General features: G+C 45.5%; 1 protein-coding gene across 1 annotated transcript in view; it reads right to left on the bottom strand.

The window, feature by feature from the left end:
- The window catches only part of mrvi1 (murine retrovirus integration site 1 homolog), a 253,637-nt gene that overhangs the window by 141,255 nt on the left and 91,021 nt on the right, over window positions 1–21,361 (bottom strand). The window contains exons 3-6 of the mRNA XM_073049956.1: window positions 20,601–20,757; window positions 11,355–11,442; window positions 3,510–3,611; window positions 2,675–2,863 (exon numbers count right to left, since the gene is read on the bottom strand). Of these exons, the coding sequence (XP_072906057.1) occupies window positions 2,675–2,743 (69 nt within the window). The 5' untranslated portion in view covers window positions 2,744–2,863; window positions 3,510–3,611; window positions 11,355–11,442; window positions 20,601–20,757. The remainder of the gene's footprint in view (window positions 1–2,674; window positions 2,864–3,509; window positions 3,612–11,354; window positions 11,443–20,600; window positions 20,758–21,361) is intronic.

The raw sequence follows: 21,361 nt of genomic DNA, 5'->3' as shown, positions 1-21,361 counted from the left end.
GGCAACTTTCAGGGATCTGTGGATATGTACCTCCAGATCCCTCTGCTCCTCCACACTGCCAAGTATCCAGCACTGATCACTGCAGTACACCACTAGTCACAGGCCTCCAGTCAGAGAGGCAAACTTACTACCACTTTGGGTTCTTCCCTTAAACCAACACCTAATCCAATTTACTACCTCAACAGGAACGGCAAGCAACTGAACCTTCTTGACCAGCTTCCCATACGGGACCTCACAAAAGTCCTTACTAAAGTCCATGTAGACAACATCCATAGCCTTGCCTTCATAAACTTTCCTGGTAACTGCCTCAAAAAACTCTATGAGATTGATTAGACATGACCTAAAACACAAAAGATTCTGCAGATACTGGAAATCCAGAACAACACACACAAAATGCTGGAGGAACTCAGCAGGTCAGATAGTACCTATGGAGTGGAATAAACAGTCATCATTTCAGGCCGAGACCCTTCATCAGGATTGGTAAGGAAGTGAGAATAAGCCAGAATAAGGAAGTGGGGAAAAGGGAAAGGAGAGTAATGGAGTGGTAGATGAAGACAAGAAGAACTCTATCCCTGTTCAGATGGCAGGAAGATGGGGTAAGTATGGATGTCTGGGAAGTGGAGGAGATGCAGGTGAGGACAGCATCAATAATGGAGGAAGGGAAACCCCATTCTTTGAAGAAGGAAGACATTTCTGATTCCCTGGAAAGGAAAGCCTCATCCTGGGAACAGATACAGTGGAGATGAAGAAACTGAGAAAAGCGAATAGCATTTTCACAAGAGACTGGGTGGGAAGAGGTATAGTGGAGACAGGGAGGTCGAGGAAGGGGAATGAGATGTCAAAAATTGACTGTGAATTTAAGGGTAGGGTAGAAGTTGAAGGCAAAGTTGATGAAATTGAAAAGCTCAGCATGGGTGCATGAAGCAGCTCCAATGCAGTGGTCAATGTAGTGGAGGAAGAGTTGAGGAGCATTACCAGGAAAGGCTTGGAACATGGTCTGTTCTACATACTCACGAAGAGGCAGGCATAGCTGTTGCCCATGGCTACCTTGAGTTTGGAGAAAATGGGAGGAGCCGAAGGAGAAACCGTTGAGAGTGAGGACCAGGTCTGTCAGACGGAGGAGGGTGGTGGTGGAGAGAGATTGGTTGGTTCTTTTGTCAAGAAAGAAGCAGAGAACTTTGAGGTCTTCTTGATGGGGGATATAATTGTATAGGGACTGAAAATCTATGTTGAAGATGGGGCAGTCAGGGCCTGGGAATTGAAAGTTGTTGAGAAGAAGGAAAGCTTCTGAAGATGGGAAGAGACTGAACCAGGGGCAATAGAATGGAGTTGAGGTATGCAGACGTGAGTTCAGTGGGGCAGGAGCAGACAGAGACAATGTGTCTACCTGGACAAGTCAGGTTGGTGCATCTTGGACTATCTGACCTCCCATGCACAAAGCCACATTGAGTATTCTTAATCAGGCCGTGTCCATCCAAATGCATATATATCGGATCCTAAAGAATACCTTCCAATAATTTACCCAACAATATTAATGTCAGCCTGGGTCTCAGCACCTTCAGACCTAGAGATCTACTTGCATCTTATTGCCTGCCTGCCTGCAGTTTCCCTGTAACGGTAACACCATATCGTGCACAGTTTCACATTTTACTATCTTGATTTTCTTTTTATGTTTAGAGATACAGCACGGTAACAGGCCCTTTCTGGCTCAACGAGCCCACGCTGCCCAATTACAGCATGTGAGCAATTAACCTGTACGTGTTTGGAATGTGGGATAACCCACACGGACACGTACAAACTCCCCACAGGCAGCAACAGAACTGAACCCAGTGGTGTAACGTGTTATACTAACTGCTCTGCCGTGGTGCTAACTGTTCACGCTACACAAGGTACAGGGAGGCCAGGAGACAAAGAACAAGATCAGTGATGGGGAGGAAGGCAAGAGAGATACAATTTCAAAATGGCAGACTAGGGAATGGAAAACGAGAGAAGGGGAGGGGCAGGAATTGCCAGAAGTTGGAGAAAACTGATGGAGTAGTCCAGGAGCTAAATCCTCCCAGTCTCCCCAGCCCTCTACTCCCACCTCACAACACCCGATCTCAGCCCTTCCCCACCCAGGTCAACCCCGTGTCTGGACCATAAGGCCATACAACATTGGAGCAGAATTAGGCCATTCAGCCCATTGAGTCTACTCCACCACTCCATCGTGGCTGATTTATTATCCCTCTCAACCCATTCTTCTGCCTTCTCCTATAACCTTTGACACCCTGATTCAAGAATCTATCAACCATTTCTTTAAATATACTTAATGACTTGGCCGCAACAGCCAACCGTGGAAGTGAATTCCACAGATTCCTCCTCAGCTCTGTTCTAAATAGATGCCCCTCTATTCTGAGACTGTCCTCTCTGGTCCTAGATCCCTCCCCCCACTGTTGGAAACATCCTCTCCACATCCACTCTATCTAGGTCTTTCAATATTCAGTGGGTTTCAATGTGATCCCATCATTCTTCTAAACTCCAGCAAGTTCAGGCCCCGAGCCATCAAATGCTGCTCATATGTAAACCCTTTCATTCCTGGAATTATTTTCATAAACCTCTATTTGCACCCTTTCCAAGTCCAGTACATTGTTGCTAGGGACACCTCGGCGATGGAGAGAGTGCCAGCGATACTCACGTTGGGTTTGGTGCTCTGTGTTGCTTCCTGATGTTCAGGTCTCACCTCCTCTTCAGGAAGGGTGGGCATACTGGGGGCTATGACACAACGGGCGCCACGGATCAGAGAGGGTTCGAGACCCGCCAAGGAGAAGTTGTTCAGCAGCTGCCGCAGGGAGGAGACCGAGGCCAAGTCTTCGTCTTCTGGTAACTATGTCAATATGAGAGACAAAAGGAGGTGTGTCAGACCACAAAGCTTCCTGACCAACACACGGCCCAGCTGAGTACTTCTATCCTCAGCTCCCTCTGTGGTCAGGCTGGCATCCCACTGCATCAAAAACACAAGACATTCTGCAGATGCTGGAAATCCAGAGCCATACACACAGGATCTCAGCAGGTCAGGCAGCATCTATGGAAATGTTTCTGGCCAAGACCCTTCATCAGGACTAGAATAGAAGGGGGAAGATGCCAGAAAAAGAAGGCTGGTGGGAGGGGGAAAGGAGGACAAGCTGGAAGGCGATAGGAGAAGGCAGGTGGATGGGGGAGGGCGTATGAAGTAAGAAGATGAGAGGTGATAGGTGGAAAAAGCAAAGGGCTGAAGTAGAAGGAATCTGATAGGAGAAGAGAGAGGACCATGGAAGAAAGGGAAGAAGGAGGGACACCAGAGGGGGTGATGGGTAGGCGAGGAGAAGAGAAGAGATGAGAGGGGAGCCGCATTGGGAATGGTAAAAGAAAGAAGCGGAAACGGGAGCAGGGAGAAATTGGAGACTGATGCCATGAACATCGATTTCTCCAACTTCCAGTAACTTTTCCCCCTCCCCTTCCCTTTTCTTCATTTCCACACTCTGGCCTCTTACCTCTTTTTCTTAACACCTTCGAGCTTGTCCTCCTTCCCCTCCACCCACTTTCTTTTGCTGGCATCTTCCCTCCTCTTTTCCAGTACTGAAGAAGGTCCTGGCCTGAAACGATGATTATTTATTCATTTCCAGAGATTCAGCCTGACCTGCTGAGTTCCTGCAGCATTGTGTGTGTGTGTGTGTGTGTGTGTGTGTGTGTGGGGCTCACTCCATCAGCACAGCAGCTCCCCGCAGAGGACCTGACTCATTTCTGGCTCTCGAGTAGCCAAAGTCTCAGCAGCTTTCAGAGACACAAGGGATGCTGGATGCAACTCACACAGAATGCTGGAAATCCAGAGCAACTCACACAGAATGCTGGAAATCCAGAGCAACTCACACAGAACACTGGAAGATCTCAGCAGGTCATACAGTGTCCATGGAGGGTCTTGTTCTTCCTGTTAAAGGGTCTCAGCCTGAAATATGGACTGGTCACTTCCCTCCATGGACACTGGCTGACCTGCTGAGGTCCCTAGTACGTTGTGTGTTCTGCTCTAAGCAGCTTTCAATTGGTTCTGGTGTGTGGGTGAGCAGGTAATCTGACTGCAGTCCTGAGTCACACCTCTACAGCGGTGGGCCTGGGCACACATGGAAAGCATGGGAGAAGGTTGCAGGTACCCGGCCGCTAGGTTCAAAGTAAATTTATACCTATGTCACTATATACAACCCTGAGACTCTCCTTCTTGTGGGCATTCACAGTAAATAGAAAGGAACATAGCAGAAACAATGAAAAAACAAAAACAACACAGATGAACAAACAACCAGTGTGCAAAAGACAACAAACTGTGCAAATACAAAAGAAAATAATAATAAATAAATAGATAGATAAATAGCTAAATAAATAAATAAATAAGCAAGCAAGCAAGCAATAAATATCAAGAACATGAGTTGTAGAGCCCTTAAAAGTGAGTCCAAAGGTTGTGGAATCGGTTGAGATGGTGAAAGGGAAATAGTTGGTTTGAACTTGGTTTTCAACAGGGTTTCTCTGGTTTTCTCCCATATCCCAAAGATGTCTGGGTTAGTAGGTGCACTTCGGGCGGTTGATGGCCTTGTAGGGGCTTATGAGGTTCAGAGTCTGCTGCATTTATAAGCATATGTGCATTACTCAGTCAACAGTGCTTTGGAGGAGCGGATCGAGTTTATACTTATCTGCATAATTCCCTGAGTGCACAAGTTCAGGTTCAAGTTCAGTTTATTGACATTCAGCCGCAGACATGTACATCACCAAACAAAACAACATTCCTCCAGACCAAGGTGCACAACACACAAGGTACATATAACTCACACACATAACACATTAAGTAATATTACCACAAATAAATCAACAAATAATCAGGTGCATTTACAACACATTAAAAAACAATTAGTATAATGTTACTGACGTTTCGTACATGATGAGACGTGGGTGGTGGCTGGGAGATCTGTAGTCTCACGGGAGGGATCATTGACAATGCTAAGGGCCCTGCGTACACAGCGCTCCTGATAAATATCTCCGATGGGTCGAGCAGAGGCCCCGATGGTCCTCTCGGTAGTCTTCACAATACTTTTTTGGGACCTGCGGTCAGATGCCTTGCAATTTTCATACCAGATCATGACGCAGCTGGTCAGGGCACTCTTGTAAAAACTGGTGAGAATGGGGGAAGGGGAGTCTAGCTCACTTCAGTCTCCTCTGGAAGTGGAGACCCTGCTGTGCTTTCTTGCCCAAAGAGGAGCAACGTAAAACTCACTTTCAGCAGCATCCACCTCTCATATCCACACCGACAGTCACTGTCCTACTGTGTTTTCAGAAGCCGTGCTGCTGCCGAGAAGAGTTACTTTGCCACTTCACTCAACTCACTCACCTCAACACTGAACTCTTCCCACAGCCTATGGACTCACTTTCAAGGACTCTTCATCTCATGTTCTTCATACCTATTGCTTACTTATTCTTTCCTTTTTGTATTTGTAGTTTGTTGGCTTTTGCACACTGCTTGTTGGTCCATCTTGTTGTGGGTAGTCTCTCATTGATTTTACTGTATTTACTGTGTACACACTGTACATGTACGTTGATAATAATCTTACTTTGAATCATTGATTTTACTGCGTTTACTGTGTACACACTGTACATGTACGTTGATAATAATCTTACTTTGAATCATTGATTTTACTGTGTTTACTGTGTACACACTGTACATGTACATTGATAATAATCTTACTTTGAATCATTGATTTTACTGTGTTTACTGTGTACACACTGTACATGTATGTTGATAATAATCTTACTTTGAATCATTGATTTTACTGTGTTTACTGTGTACACACTGTACATGTACGTTGATAATAATCTTACTTTGAATCATTGATTTTACTGCGTTTACTGTGTACACACTGTACATGTACGTTGATAATAATCTTACTTTGAATCATTGATTTTACTGTATTTACTGTGTACACACTGTACATGTACGTTGATAATAATCTTACTTTGAATCATTGATTTTACTGTGTTTACTGTGTACACACTGTACATGTACGTTGATAATAATTTTACTTTGAACTTTACACTCGTGCTGAAGAACAACAATAAAAAATTTTGAATCTTGAGTCACGGGCACTTTGTTTCAGTTAAGTGGCATTCACAAGAAAAAAACATAAATCATACACAATTTTTTCCAAAAGAAACATAATTAGAACAAAAGCAAAGTGCATTTTAGTGTAAATCTTTTCACTACCTCAGTATATGAGACAAGAATAAACCAATTCCAATTCCAACTCCAAATAACCAAAGTGGTCACATTCATGAATGGATGACCACAGGAGTCCCAGAGGCACTTCATGTGGTCAACTGGACATTTGGTGACATCCATCCCTCCATTACAAGGATAACTGAAAGTCTATAAGACATAGAAGCAGAATTGGGCTATTCAGTCCATTGAGTCTGTCCACCATTGGGCACCACAGAAGCGTAGCTGTTAGTGTAACACTATTATCACTATTATACATCAGAGCACTGGAGTTCAGAGCCCAAAGTAAATTTATTAACAAAGTACATATACAATCCTGAGATTCATTTTCTTGTGGGCATACTCAATAAATCCAATAACCATAATAGAATCAATGAAAGACCACACCAACAGGGTGGACAACCTGTTGCAAAAGACAACAAACTGTGCAAATACAAAAATAAATAAATTATTATTAATAATAATAATAATAATAATAATAATAATAATAATAATAATAATAATAATAATAATAATAATAATGATGATAAGCAATAAATTTCGAGAACTTGAGATGAAAAGTCCTTAAAAACGAATCCATAGGTTGTGGATGAAGCCACACTCAGGTTGGAGGAACAACACCTTATATACCGGCTGGGTAGCCCCCAACCTGATGGCATGAACATTGCTTCTCTAACTTCCGTTAATGCCCCTCCTCCACTTCTTACCCCATCCCTGACATATTTAGTTATTTGTTTTTTTCTCTCTCTCTGCCCATCACTCTGCCTGTTCTCCATCTCCCTCTGGTGCTCCCCTCCCCCTTTCTTTCTCCCGAGGCCTCCCGTCCCATGATCCTTTCCCTTCTCCAGCTCTGTATCACTTTTGCCAATCACCTTTCCAGCTCTTAGTTTCATCCTACCCCCTCCGGTCTTCTCCTATCATTTCGCATTTCCCCCTCCCCCTCCTACTTTCAAATCTCTTAGTATCTTTCCTTTCAGTTAGTCCTGATGGATGGTCTCGGCCCGAAACGTCGACAGCGCTTCTCCCTATAGATGCTGCCTGGCCTGCTGTGTTCCACCAGCATTTTGTGTGTGTTGTTTGAATTTCCATCATCTGCAGATTTCCTCATGATTGCCCCATAGGTTGTGGGAACAGTTCTGTGACAGAGCAAGTGAAGTTCAGTGAAGTTCTCCACTCTGGTTCAAGAGCCTGATGGTTGAGGGGTAATAACTGTTCCTGAACCTGGTGGTGTGGGTCCTGATGCTCCTGTACTTCTTTCATGATGACAGCAGTGAGAAGAGAACATGACCTGGGGGTGGGGGGGGGGGTGCAGTCCCCGATGATGGATGCTGCTTTCCTGCAACGACACTCCATGTAGATATGCTCAATGATGGGGAGGTTTTACTCTGGATAGACTGGGCTGTGTCCACTACTTTTTGTAGGATTTTCTATTAAAGGACATTGGTGTTTCCATACCAGGCCATGATGCAGCAATATACTCTCCACCATACATCTATAGAAGTTTGTCAAAATTTTAGATGTCATGCTGAATCTTCACAAACTCCTAATTCAATTCTGATGTCCTCTGTAAGGAGTTTGTGTTTTCTCCGCGTGACCGTGTGGGTTTCGTCTATGTGCTCTGGTTTTCTCCCACAGTCCAAAGACATACCAGTATATTAATTGGTCATTGTAAGTTGTCCTGTGATTAGGCCAGGGTTAAACTGGGCAGTGCAGCTCTAAGGGCCAGAAGGGAAGTACTCCATGCTATGTTGCTAAATTTAAAAAATAATAATAATTCGATCATGGCTGATTTATTTTCTCTCTCAGCCCCATGAGCATGATACAAGACACAAAGACTGACACTGCAGCCAGTCAAGGTCAACACTCTGGAGGATGACTGCTCGAGGAGGCAGTGGAGAGGTTATGGAGAAACAGAGGAAAGAGTGGCCAGTAAATCTCCGACTTCCCTGGGCACAAAAACGACCTTCAACATGGTGTGGACCTCCATAGAGAACCATGGGGCAGATAGCTTGCAGCCTGTGGTGCTCCTGCTGATGATTGGAGCTAGGCCATCAAATCATAAGACATTCAAGCAGAATTAGGCCATTCGCCCCATTATGGCTGATTATTTTTTTCTCTCAACCCCAGTCTCCTGCTTTCTTCCCATTACATAGAACATGGAACATGGAACACTACAGCACAGTAACAGGCCCTTCAGCCCATCTAGTCCTTGCAAAACTATTGATCTGCCTATTCCTAATTAAACAGAGCCCTCCATATCCCCTCATCCATGTACCTATCCAAATTTCTGTTGAGTGTTGAAATCGAACCTGCATCCACCACTTGTGCTGGCAGCTTGTTCCACACTCTCACCACCCTCTGAGTGAAGAAACTCCCCCTCATGTTCACCTTAAACATTTCACCTTTCAGTCTTAATGCATGACCTTTAGTTCTAGTCTCACCCAACCTCAGTGGAAAAAGCCTGCCGGCATTTACCATGTCTACAACCCTCATAATTTTGTATACTTCTATCAAATTTCCCCTCATTCTCCTACACTCCAGGGAATAAAGTCTATGTTGTGCTAACCTTTTTCTCTTTTAATCTAACCCTTGCCTCCTCATAGCCCTCTGCTGGTAGAAGCAGAGATAACAGGGAACTTTCCAAAAGGGATCAGAGGAAGTCTGCAGAAGGAAATGCTTTTCCAAAGGAAATGAGAAAATCTGCACAAGGAGGTGTTTGCAAGGATTGGGGAATGGAGGGAGGAAGTGGGATTAAAAGCACAACCTACCCAAGGGGTCAGCTCATGTATGATGAGAAGGGTAGACCTCTTGTACCAAGTGATGTTGACTTGACTGTTTGGCAGCACAGTGGCGTAGTGGTTAACACTTTACAGTGTCAACAACACCGATTGGTGTTCAGTTCCCGCCACTTTCTGTAAGGAGCTTGTACGTTCTCCCTGCGACCACATGGGTTCCTGTGGTGAACTACATATACCTGTCTGGACACGCCCCCCCCGCTGACTGCTCCTGTGGCTCCTCCCACTGACCGTGGCTCCTCCCACAGACTCCAGTATAAAGGCGATTGGGGCCTGAGCCCGGCCTCAGTCTCCAGGATGTAGCATGGTGGTCAATTGCTGCTTGTTCTTTCTTCCAGTCAATAAAAGCCGATATCTCGCCTCACGTCTCGGAGAGTTATTGATGGTGCATCAGTTCCTCCACATTCCAAAGGGTTAGGGTTAGTAAGTTTTGGGTAAGCTACGTTTGCATGGAAGTGTGGCCACACTTACAGGCTCTCCCCAGCACATCTTTGGACTATGTTTTGGTTGTTGATGCAATCAATTCATTTCACTGTATGTTTCAGTGTACAAATGACTGTCCTAACATGCAAAGTCAGCTCCATTGGACAGGGCAGATGAGAGTTACAGTGAGATCCAACGGCCAGGAAGGTGGCTCTGTAACACTCCATGGAGAGTGGAGGGCATGACAAGGTACAGAAGTAATCATGGTCATCCACTACAACCACGAAAGACCCCAACTGTGATGGTGAATCATACCACTGAACCCGAAATCTGAGCTGCCCCAGTATAGTGGCTTTTCCAGTCTAAAACTCCAGCACAGGTTTCTTGTTATCATCAGATATGATGGACAACCACCACCACAAGTGATAAATAAAGCTAATCTTTGACTGTTGCTACCATCTTAATTGTGCTCCAACATACTGCTGCCATGATGAAATTGAGTGTGCCCGGCCTTTCGGTCCAAGAGGACATCATGGGGTCAGCTGGTCAAACAGGCATGTACAGTTGGATACGGATCAGTTGTTACTGTATATAAACAGCCCACGCCCTGTGGAGTGCCCTGTCTGTCTGTATCATTGTGTGGTGTGAAAGCTGCAAAGCATTGGGCCACAAGACCCTACAGAGGAGACAGTATGGGGATCTCCTCCCCCATTTGTGACATTTACCGGCAGTGTTGCAGACAAAAGGCCTGAGACATTTTTGAGGACCCTACCACTCATTTCACAATTCCTTTGACCCACTACCATCAGGAAGGAGGTACAAGAGCATCAGGACTTGGACTGCCTGACTAGGTAACAGCTTTTTCCCTCAGTCTCTGAGACTAATGAATACCCTGCCACCACTGAGGTCTCATCACTAGGACAGCGAGCCGTCTATTGTTTACATCTGCTACACATGACATTCATGTGGAATTACATTTATTAACTTACCTATGGTAATATTTTGATTTATGTGCTGTGTGTGATATGTGCTTTATGGGTACAACATGGTCCAGAGGAATGTTGTTTCGTTGGGTTGTATATATGTATTGTGCGTGACCGTGGTCCAGAGGAATGTTGGGTTGTATATATGTACAGTCAGATAACATAAACTTGAACTTGAAACCTCCACAATGGATAGTCATAGGGGACATAATCCAAACATGGATAAAGAATTTCAAGGATTCTGCATTTGGATCATGTTGCCCTAGTAACTGTCAGCATTTAAAAATTCAACATTCAAGAGATTCAAGATCGTTTAATGTCATTTCCTGTACACAAGTGTAAAGGAGCGTGAAATAGTTGTTACTCCGGATCCGATGCAGCACAAAAGAAACACAATAAGATAAAGAGCACAATAATAATAAAAACATAATAAATATAAATACATAAGATAGCTTATATACAAATTGTTTGTCTGTCCATCAAGTGACTCTAGCCGCAGGGGTGTCTGTACATAAGGTGACTGTAGGGAAATAATGAAGTATTGGTGGTTGGGGGTGTTTAGGGGTGGGTTAGTGGGTGGAGGTGTTGATCAAACTCACTGCTTGGGGAAAGTATCTGTTTTTGAGTCTGGTGGTCCTGATGTGGATGCTCCAAACCCTCTCCCTGATGGGAGTGGGACAAACATTCCATGAGCGGGGTGGGTGGGATCCTTCATGGTGTTACTGGGCCTTTTCTGGCATCTTTCTGTATATAGAACAGTCAACAAATTTCATGACATATGCCGGTGATATTAAACCTGATTCTGATATGTCCTTGATGGACTAATTAGGAATTCTTTGGATTGATTCTTAATTTTTTGGAGAAATTAGGAATGTAGAGACTCACGGCAGTGGGGGGAAGCTGTTCTTCAGCTTCTGGGCTCAGTCTTTGCTTCACATCCAACTCCTGGGACCGGGATCCACCCACGCTGTTCCTTGTGGTTAAAAAAAAACAGTAACAAAATAAATTACCCGAGTTGGCAGAAGAATTCTGAGAGCAACCAGCTTCCTGTAACCAGTCAGTCTTCACTCACTGGGACATTCACTTTAAAGTCAGGGGACTGGTTCTGAATCCCATCCAAGGGAACCAAGCCAATAATTAAAGCCCTCACACCCAACATGGTACTGAGCGAATGCAGCAGGGCATTGTAGTCAGGATCACAGTTTAAACTGTGTCTCTGAGATCGGACCATAAGACATAGGAGCAGAATGAAGCCATTTGGCCCATCAAGACTAATCAGCCATTCCAACATGACTGATCTATTATCCTTCTTAACCCCATTCATTCTCCTGCCTGCTTCCCATAACCTTTGATGCTCTGACTAATCAAGAACCTATCCATAAGACAATGGAATAGAATTCGGACTTCCGGCCCTTTGAGGCTGCTCTGACATTTGATCATGGCTGATCCACATCCCTCTCAACCCCATTCTCCTGAACCCCATTCTCCTGAATGACCTGACCACCACAGCCACCTGTGGCAATGAATTCTACAGATTCATCACCTACTGGCTAAAGAACTTCCTCCTCATCTCCAATCTAAATGGATGTCCCTCTATTCTGAGATTGTGTCCTCTGGTCCTAGACTCTCCCACCATAGGAAATATTCTCTCCATATCCACTCTCTCAAGCCCTTTCAACATTCTGTAGGTTTCAGTGAGATTCCCCTCATTCTTTGAAACTCCAGTAAGTACAGGCCCATCAAACACTCCTCATATAATAACCCTTTCATTCCCAAAATCATTCTCATCAGCATCCTTTGAACACACCCAAATTTTAGCATATCCTTACTTAGAAAAGGGGCCCAAAATCTGCTTACCTGAAGTGCTTTATAAATTCTCAACATTACATCCTTGCTTTTATATTCTAGTCCTCTTGAAATGAATGCTAACATCGCATTTTCCTTCCTCACCATCAACTCAACTTGCAAATTAACCTTTAGGGAACCCTGCACACTCTCAAATCCTTTTGCAATTTTCTCTCCACTTAGAAAATAGTCTACGCTTTTATTCCTTCTACCAAAGTGCATGACCATACACTTCCCGACATTATATTCCATCTGCCACTTCTTTGTCCATTTTCCTTCTACAGACCCCCAGCTTCCTCAACACTACCTACCCCTCCATCTATATTCATACCATCTGCAAATTTGGCCACAAAGCCATCAATTTTTTCAGCCAAATCATTGACATACAACGTAAAAAGAAGTGATCCCAACACGGACCTCTGTGGAACACCACCAGTCACTGGCAATCAAACAGAAAAGGCTCCTTTTATTTCCAACTCTTTGCCTCCTGCCAATCAGCCACTGTTTTTTTCCATGCTAGAATCTTTCCTGTAATACCATGGGCTCATAGCTTGTCAAGCAGCCTCGTGTGGCACCTTGTCAAAGGCCTTCTGAAAATCCAAGTGTACATCATCCACCAATTCTCCTTTATCTATCCGGCTTGTTATTTCATCAAAGAATTCCAACAGATTTGTCACAGGCAAGATTTTCCCTTAAGGAAACAATGCTGACTTTGGCCTATTTTGTCATGTGCCTCCAAGTACACCAAAATCATATCCTTAGCAATCAACTCCAACATCTTCCCAACCACTGAGGTCAGGCTAACAGGGCTATAACTTCCTTTCTTCTGCCTCTCTCCCTGTCTGAAGAGTGGAGTAACATTTGCAATTTTCCAGTACTCCAAAATTTATTGATTCTTGAAAGATCATTACTAATGCCTCCACAATCTCTTCAGCAACTTCTTTTAAAACCCTGAGGTGTAGTCCGTCAGGTCCAGATAACTTATCTACCTTCAAACCGTTCCGTTTCCCATCACCATCTCCCTAGTAATAGCAAAAGTACTCTCTCCTGCCTCTTGATACTTTCAAACTTCCAGCATACTGCTCATGTCTTCCAAAGTGAAGGTTCATGCAGTCCAGGCAGCATCTATGGTAAAGAGTATTGTCGGTGTTTCGGGCCGAGACTGTTCAGCAGGATTGGAGGAAAAAAGCTGAGGAGTAGATTTAAAAGGTGGGGGAGGGCAGAGAGAAACACAAGGTGATAGGGGAAACCTGAAGGGGGAGGGAAGAAGTAAAGAGCCAGGAAGTTGATTGGTGAAAGATGCAGAAGGTCATGGAAGAAAGAAAAGGGGGAGGAGCATAAGAAATTAAGAACTCAATAACATAATAAATAGGAGCAGGAGTAGGCCATCTGGCCCATTGAGCCTGCTCCGTCATTCAATAAGATCATGGTCAATCTGGCCATGGACTCATCTCTACCAACCTACCTTTTCCCCATAACCCTTAATTCCCCTAATATGCAAAAAAATCTATCCAACCTTCCTCAGCAGAGGAAGGTGAGAAGATAAGGTGAGAGAGGGAAAAGGGGATGGGAAATGTTGAAGGGTGGAGAGCATTCCTGGAAGTTTGAGGAATCGATGTTCATGCCATCAGGTTGGAGGCTACCCAGGTGGAATACAGGTAGTCCCCGAGTTACAAAGACAACTTGTACTTACGAACCGAGGAAGGAAAACGCCGTCCGCCATTTTAAGTTGTTGCCGTTGACATTGTGTTGAGTGTTTAACTTTGTATTTGGCTTAAAATTTTCTTAGTAAGATTCACACTGACCCCGCCCCCCCACCCCCGTTCCAGTCGGCTGGTGGTGCAGTCAGATCAGCACTGGGCTAGAGAACGGAGGTTCCCGAGTTCGATTTAGTGACAGACCACTCCCGTGCCGGGTTGATGTCAATCCAGTGACTCCCGTACCACCCATGCCAGGTTGATGTCGAGCTCGCAACTCGACCTTGTAAAAAAAAAACACTGCCACCTCCAGTTTAAATTCCCACGTGGAATATTGTGGAGGATCAAATACCCAAACCCAGCACTGCTCCCTGCTTACAGCGCTTCTCCCTATAGATGCTGCCTGGCCTGCTGTGTTCCACCAGCATTTTGTGTGTGTTGTTTGAATTTCCAGCATCTGCAGATTTCCTCGTGACAGCCCCCACTTGTCCCATTTAGCCTGTCTCAGTGCGGTGCAGTTAAGGACCCGGGGAATTCACTGCTGTGGTCCTTAGGACCCAGCGGACCTCGGGAGCCGGCACAGATCGGGACCCACCGCCCGCAGTGTTTCTGTTCCATTGACGGGAAGCGATCACGATTGAAAATAAAGTGGAATTAATAAAGCGTTTGGAAAGAGATGAAACGCCATCGGTCATTGGAAAAGCGTTAGGCTACAGTCGGTCAACAATCGGAACAATTTTAAAGGATAACGGATAAAGTGAGAATAACGGAGCATGTGAAAGGCTCTGCCCCGATGAAAGCTACAATTATTACTAAGCAACGCAGTGGTTTAATTATTGGAATACTTACGTTTCTTAAGTGTTTTATATGCATAGAAAGGTAAAATATATACTATATACTAAGACAAACGTTTGACTAACTGACGCTAAATAATACCAGATGTACTTGTTCCGATTTACGTAAAAATCCAACTTAAAGACGGATTCAGGAACAGAACTCATACGTAACCCGGGGACTGCCTGTATAAGGTGTTGTTCCTCCAACCTGAGTGTGGCCTCATCACGACAGTAGAGGATGCAATGGATTGACATATCAGAGTGGGAATGGGAAGTGGATTTAAAATGGGTAGCCACTGGGAGATCCCACTTTTTCTGGCAGACAGAGCACAGGTGCTCAGCAATGCGGTCTCCCAATCTACGTCAGGTCTCACCGATGTACAGGTGGCCACACCGGGAGCACCAGACACAGTAAATGACCCTAACAGACTCACAGGTGAAATGTCACCTCATCTGGAAGGACTGTTTAGGGCCCTGAATAGTAGTGAGGGAGGAGTTATAGGGGCAGGTGTAGCACTTGTTCTGCTTGCAAGGATAAGTGACAGGAGGGAGATTAGTGGGGGGGGGAGATGAATGAACAAGGGAGTCGCGTAGGGAGCAATCCCTGCAGAAAGCAAAAAGTTGGCGGGGGTGGGGGGGAAGGATGTGCTTGGTGGTGGGATCCTGTTGGGGATGGCGGAAGCTTAGGAAAATTATGTGCTGGATGTGGAGGCTGGTGGAGTGGTAGGTGAGGACAAGAGGAACCCTAACCCTGGTGGGGTGGCAGGAGGATGGGGTAAGAGCAGACCTGCGTGAAATGGAAGAGATGTGGTTGAGGGCAGCATTGATGGTGGAGGAAGGGAAGGCCCTTTCTTTGAAAAAGGAGGACATCTCCGTTCTAGAATGAAAAGCCTCATCGTAAGAGCTGATGTGGTGGAGACGGAGAGATTGAGAGAAGGGGATAGTGTTTTTACAAGAAACTGGGTGGGAAGAGGTATAGTCCAGAAAATTGTGAGAGTCTGTGGGTTTATGATAGACATCAGTGGATAAGCTGTCTCCAGAGAAATAGAGATAGTGAGATTGAGAAAAGGGAGGGAGGTGGCAGAAATGGATCAGGTAGGACAGTGTGGAAGTTGGAAGCCAGGTGAATGAAATTGACGAGCTTAGCACAGGTCGTCGATGTAGCATGGGGAAAGTATGGGACGGTCACCATTGTAGGCTTGGAACATAGACTGTTCCATGTAGCCAACAACCAGACAGGCACAGCTGAGACCCATGCGAGTACCCATGGGTGTGATGCATAATACTTATTCCGTTTGAATGCCATTTCCATCCCCCATTACTATCTCTTCAGCACTATTTTCCAGCAGTCCAATATCTACTCTCACTTTTCTTTTACTCGTTGTGCAGTATATCTGAAAAAACGTTGGTATAGTTTTTGATATTATTGGCCAGCTTACCTTGTATTCCATCTTTAACCCTCCTTATGGTTTTTTAAGACAAGATCAAGGTTTATTTATCCCAAAGGAAATTATTACTGCAAGATTGCGCAGTCAGAAATATATATTTTAAAATACAAAATGTAAGCATTGAGGTATGAAAAAGAATACAAAATGTGCATTAAGAAGTAATAGTGCAAAATACAGATGTGCAATGAAACCATATACTGAAGGAGGAGGAGTTGTAGAGTCTTATAGCCCTGGGGAGAAAGGATCAGTGGTGTACCTCGGTGGAATCCGACTGTTACAAAAGGTGCTCCTCTGTTTGCCCAGGATGTCATGGAAGAGTGAGAGGGATTGTCCATAACGCTCCGTAGCTTCTGCGGCATCCTCCTCTCAGACACAACCCCAGAGAATCCAGTTCCACCCCCAGAACAGAACCAGCCTTCCTGACGAGCTTATCCATCTTCTTGGTGACAGCTGCTCTCTTCCTGCTGCCCCAGCAGACCACAGTGCAGAATAGAATGCTGGCCACCACTGAGTTGTAGAACATCTGCAGCATAGTACTGCAGACGTTGAATGACAGGAGCCTGCTCAGGAAGTACAGTCAACTCTGTCCCTTCTTGTACAGAGCCCCTGTATTTTTAGTCCAGTGCAGTTTATTGTCCAGGTGAGTTCCCAGGTATTTGTAGTCCCGGATGACTTCCACACCCGTTTCCTCGATGGAGATGGGAATGCAGGGTGTTTTCACCTTCCTGAAGTCAACCACCAACTCGTTTGTCTTAGTGTTGTTGAGCTGCAGGTGATCCAGCCCACACCACTCAACCAAGCTCTCCACCACTCTTCTGTACTCATCCTCTTGGCCCCGGCTGATACAGCCCACAACTGCCGAATCGCCTGAGAACTTCTGAGGGTGGGTGGCAGGACTCCGAGTTGTATCTGAAGTCAGAGGTATAGACAGTGAACAGGAAAGGGGGACAGGACAGTCCCCTGAGGTGTCCCTGTGCTGCTAACCACAGTAATTGATAGACAGCTCTGCAATCTCACATACTGTGTCCGTCTGGACAGGTTGTCTGTAATCTGGGACACTAGTGGAGCATCCACCTGCACCCCCATGACTTTACTTCCTAATAAAGCAGGTCATATGGTGTTAAAAGCACTGGAGAAATCAGAGAACTTGATTCTCACAGTGCTGCCTGGCTCATCCAGATGGGTGTAAGCCCGTTGAAGCAGGAAGATAACAGCATCCTCAATACGTGGTTGGTAAGCAAACTGCAAGGGGTCCAGAGATTGACTTACAGTGATCTAGAGCATATATGTCAAACTCAAGGCCCGCAGGCCGGATTTGGCCCACGGTGGAATTATCTTTGGCCCGTGAGATAATATCTAATTACTATTAAAGCTGACCCCAGTAATCGAAGCACCTATGGCGTATGATATGGCTAATGCTGAGTTTATTCAGGTACCAGGTTTTCAGGGTTTTTAGTGTTTATTCGGCAGTCTTCTTCATAAGAAACGGAATTTGTAAAGTGTAACACTTTGTAGTTATAGCAGAGACTGAGACACATGAGAGCAGGCTGAAAAAACAGAGGCAACGAAAGCTGCGTTCGCACGCGTCCGACTGATCCGGCCCGCATGAAGCTGCATTTTGCTCAATCCGGCCCGTGACCTAAAATGAGTTTGACACCCCTGGTCTAGAGGTGTGTCAGGACCAGTCTTGCTAATGATTTCCTAATGTGTGTAGTCACTGGTCATGGTGGGACATGTCTTCTTGGGTACTGGAACTAGGAAGGATGTTGCTTTTAGTTGCCTTCTGTTGGTTTTTAAAAATGTTGCAATTCTCTAACTTCCCATTAATTTTTGATCTATTACGTGCCCTCTCTTTTGCTTTTATGTTGGCTTTGACTTCCCTTATCAGCCACGGTTGCATCATCCTGCTTTCTGAATACTTCCTCTTCTTGTGCCTTTCAAATAGCTCCCAGAAACTCCAACCATTGCTCTCTGCCAGTGTCCCCTTCCAGCTCCTCCCTCAAGCCCTCGCTCACTCAATTTTCCTCATATGCTCTTGAAACCAGGTAAACATCCTCTGCACCCTCTCCAAATCTTCCACATCTTTCCCAACATGAGGAGACAAGAAATGAACACAATACTCCAAGTGTAGTCTAACCTGAGTTTTATAGAGCTGCAGCATTACCCTGTGGCTCTTGAACTCGATCTCCTGACTAATGAAGACCAACATACAGTAAGCCTTCTTAACCATCCCATCAACCCATTGCTGCAACTTTGAGGGATCGATGGACATGGACCCCCAGATCTCTTTGTTTCTACCCACTGCCAGGAATCCTGCCACTAACTCTGTACAACACACACAAAATGCTGGTGGAATGCAGCAAGCCAGGCAGCATCCATAGGGAGAAGCACTGTCGACGTTTCAGGCCGAGACCCTTCGTCAGGACTAACTGAAAGGAAAGATAGTAAGAGATTTGAAAGTAGTGGGGGGAGGGGGAAATGCGAAATGATAGGAGAAGACTGGAGGGGGTGGGATGAAGCTAAGAGCTGGAAAGGTGATTGGCGAAAGTGATACAGAGCTGGAGAAGGGAAAGGATCATGGGACGGGAGGCCTTGGGAGAAAGAAGAGGGGGAAGCACCAGAGGGAGATGGAAAACAGGCAAACAACTAAATAGGTCAGGGATGGGGTAAGAAGGGGAGGAAGGGCATTAACGGAAGTTAGAGAAGTCAATGTTCATGCCATCAGGTTGGAGGCTACCCAGCCGGTATATAAGGTGTTGTTCCTCCAACCTGAGTTTGGATTCATTTTGACAGTAGAGGAGGCCATGGATAGACATATCAGAATGGGCATGGGACATGGAATTAAAATGTGTGGCCACTGGGAGATCCTGCTTTCTCTGGCGAACCGAGCGTAGGTGTTCAGCAAAACGGTCTCCCAGTCTGCGTCGGGTCTCACCAATATATAAAAGGCCACACCGGGAGCATCGGACGCAGTATACCACACCAGCCGACTCAAAGGTGAAGTGTCGCCTCACCTGGAAGGACTGTCTGGGGCCCTGAATGGTGGTGAGGGAGGAAGTGTAAGGGTAGGTGTAGCACTTGTTCCGCTTACAAGGATAAGTGCCAGGAGGGAGATCGGTGGGAAGGGATGGGGGGGATGACGAATGGACAAGGGAGTTGCGTAGGGAGCAATCCCTGCGGAAAGTAGAAAGGGGGGGGAGGTACTCTGTCTTCGAGTCCAACCTTTCAAAGTGAACCACTTCACACGTTATCTGCACTGAACTCCATCTGCCACTTGTCAGCCCAGCTCTGCATCCAGTCCACGTCTCAGTGAAACCTACATACAACACCAGGAGTTCCCAGCCTGGGCTCCACATACCCCTTGCTGAAAATGGTATTGGGCCATGGCATAAAGAAGTTGGGAACACCTTTTCTGCACTATCCACACAACTCCACCAACCCAATGCCTACTTCTCTCTAAACATTACTGAGATACAATGCCAACAGAATCAGAGTGCAGAAAAGATTTAAGACATAGGAGAAAAATCAGACCATTCAGCCCATCAAGTTTTGATTCATTGATCATGACTGATTTATTATCGTATTCAACTCCAATCTCCTGCCTTCTCCCCGTAAACCTTGACGCCTTGACTAATCAAGAACCTATCAACCTCCATTTTAAATCACCCTATTTCCCAGGGTGTTGCCTGGACTCGAGGGCCTGAGTTACAAAAAGAGGTGGTGTGGACTGGGACTTTATTCTCTGGAACATAGGAGACTGAGGGGTGATCATTTGGAGGTAAATAAGATCATGAGGGTCATAGACAGGGTGAAAGCACATTGTCTTTTTCCCAGGGAGGGGGTGCTCAATTAAAGAGAGCATAGGTTTAAAAATACAGGTGAGAGATTTAATAGGGACATCAGGGGCAACTTCTTCACTGGCTGAGCACTCTTATTATCTTATACATCTCTATAAAGTCACCTCTTACCCTCCTTCAACAGTCCATAGGTCCATACCATTCAGGAGCAGAATCGGGTCATTTGACCCATCGAGTCCACTCCACTATTTAATTATTACTGACTTTATTTTCAACACCATTCTTCTGTTTTCTCCCTGTGACCCTTAACCCCATTACCAATCAAGAACCTATCAATTTCTGCCTTTAATACACCCAATGAGGCCTTCACTAGAGGTCTTCACAGTTCACTGTGGCAACTAATTCCACAGAATTTGTTTGGCTAAAGAAATCTCACCTTATCGCTATTCACCAGGGCATCCCTTTATTCTGAGGCTGTACCCACCATGGCCGTGTACTGGGACCTCACCTGCCTGCGGTCTCTGAGTCTTGTCCTTTGGTCAAGCTCTCCTTTGGTGATGAAGGCCTCCCTTCTTCCCCACGACTTTGGTCGAATAGCAGTGGTCTAAAGCACTTCTGGGTTCCAAGCGGCTGGTGGCTCCCGGAAAGTTCTAGATTAAGGGCTTCTGCAGCAGAGCAGGACAAAAGATTAAATAGTGCACACAGCGCACCCCCCAGGTAGTCAGTACGTGTGAAAGACCAGCAAGGCAATATTCTCCAACTCAGTCATCTTCCTAGAGACACCATATCTGGGGTTACACACAAAAAATGTTGGAGGAAATCAGGTCAGGCAACATCTGTGGAGGGGAAATGAAGAGTTGACATTTTGAGGAAACCTTACATCAGGTCTGGGGAAGGTGGGTGGTTAGGAGGGGGGTGATGAAGTGAAAGGCTGGGAGGTGATAGGTGGAAGAAGTAAAGGGCTGAAGAAGAAGGAATCCGATTGAAAAGGACAGTGGATCTTGGACAAGGGAAGGAGGAGGGGAACCAGAGGAAAGTGTCAGACAGCAGTGGAGAAGAGGAAGTGGTGAAGGGGGAAGCAGAATGGGAAATGAAATATGAGAGAGCACGGGAGTGGGGGAGAAATTACCAGAAAGACAAATTGATGTTCATGCCATCCCCTTAGACACTACCCAAATGGAAGATGAGGTGTTGCTCCTCCAACTTGAATGTGGCCTCCTCTACACCCATTGCATTTGCGATAAATAGATTATTGAAATACTTCCTCAG

Source organism: Hemitrygon akajei, chromosome 6, assembly GCF_048418815.1.
Source record: "Hemitrygon akajei chromosome 6, sHemAka1.3, whole genome shotgun sequence".
Taxonomy (NCBI): domain Eukaryota; kingdom Metazoa; phylum Chordata; class Chondrichthyes; order Myliobatiformes; family Dasyatidae; genus Hemitrygon; species Hemitrygon akajei.
This window is presented reverse-complemented; position numbering and strand designations above follow the sequence as displayed.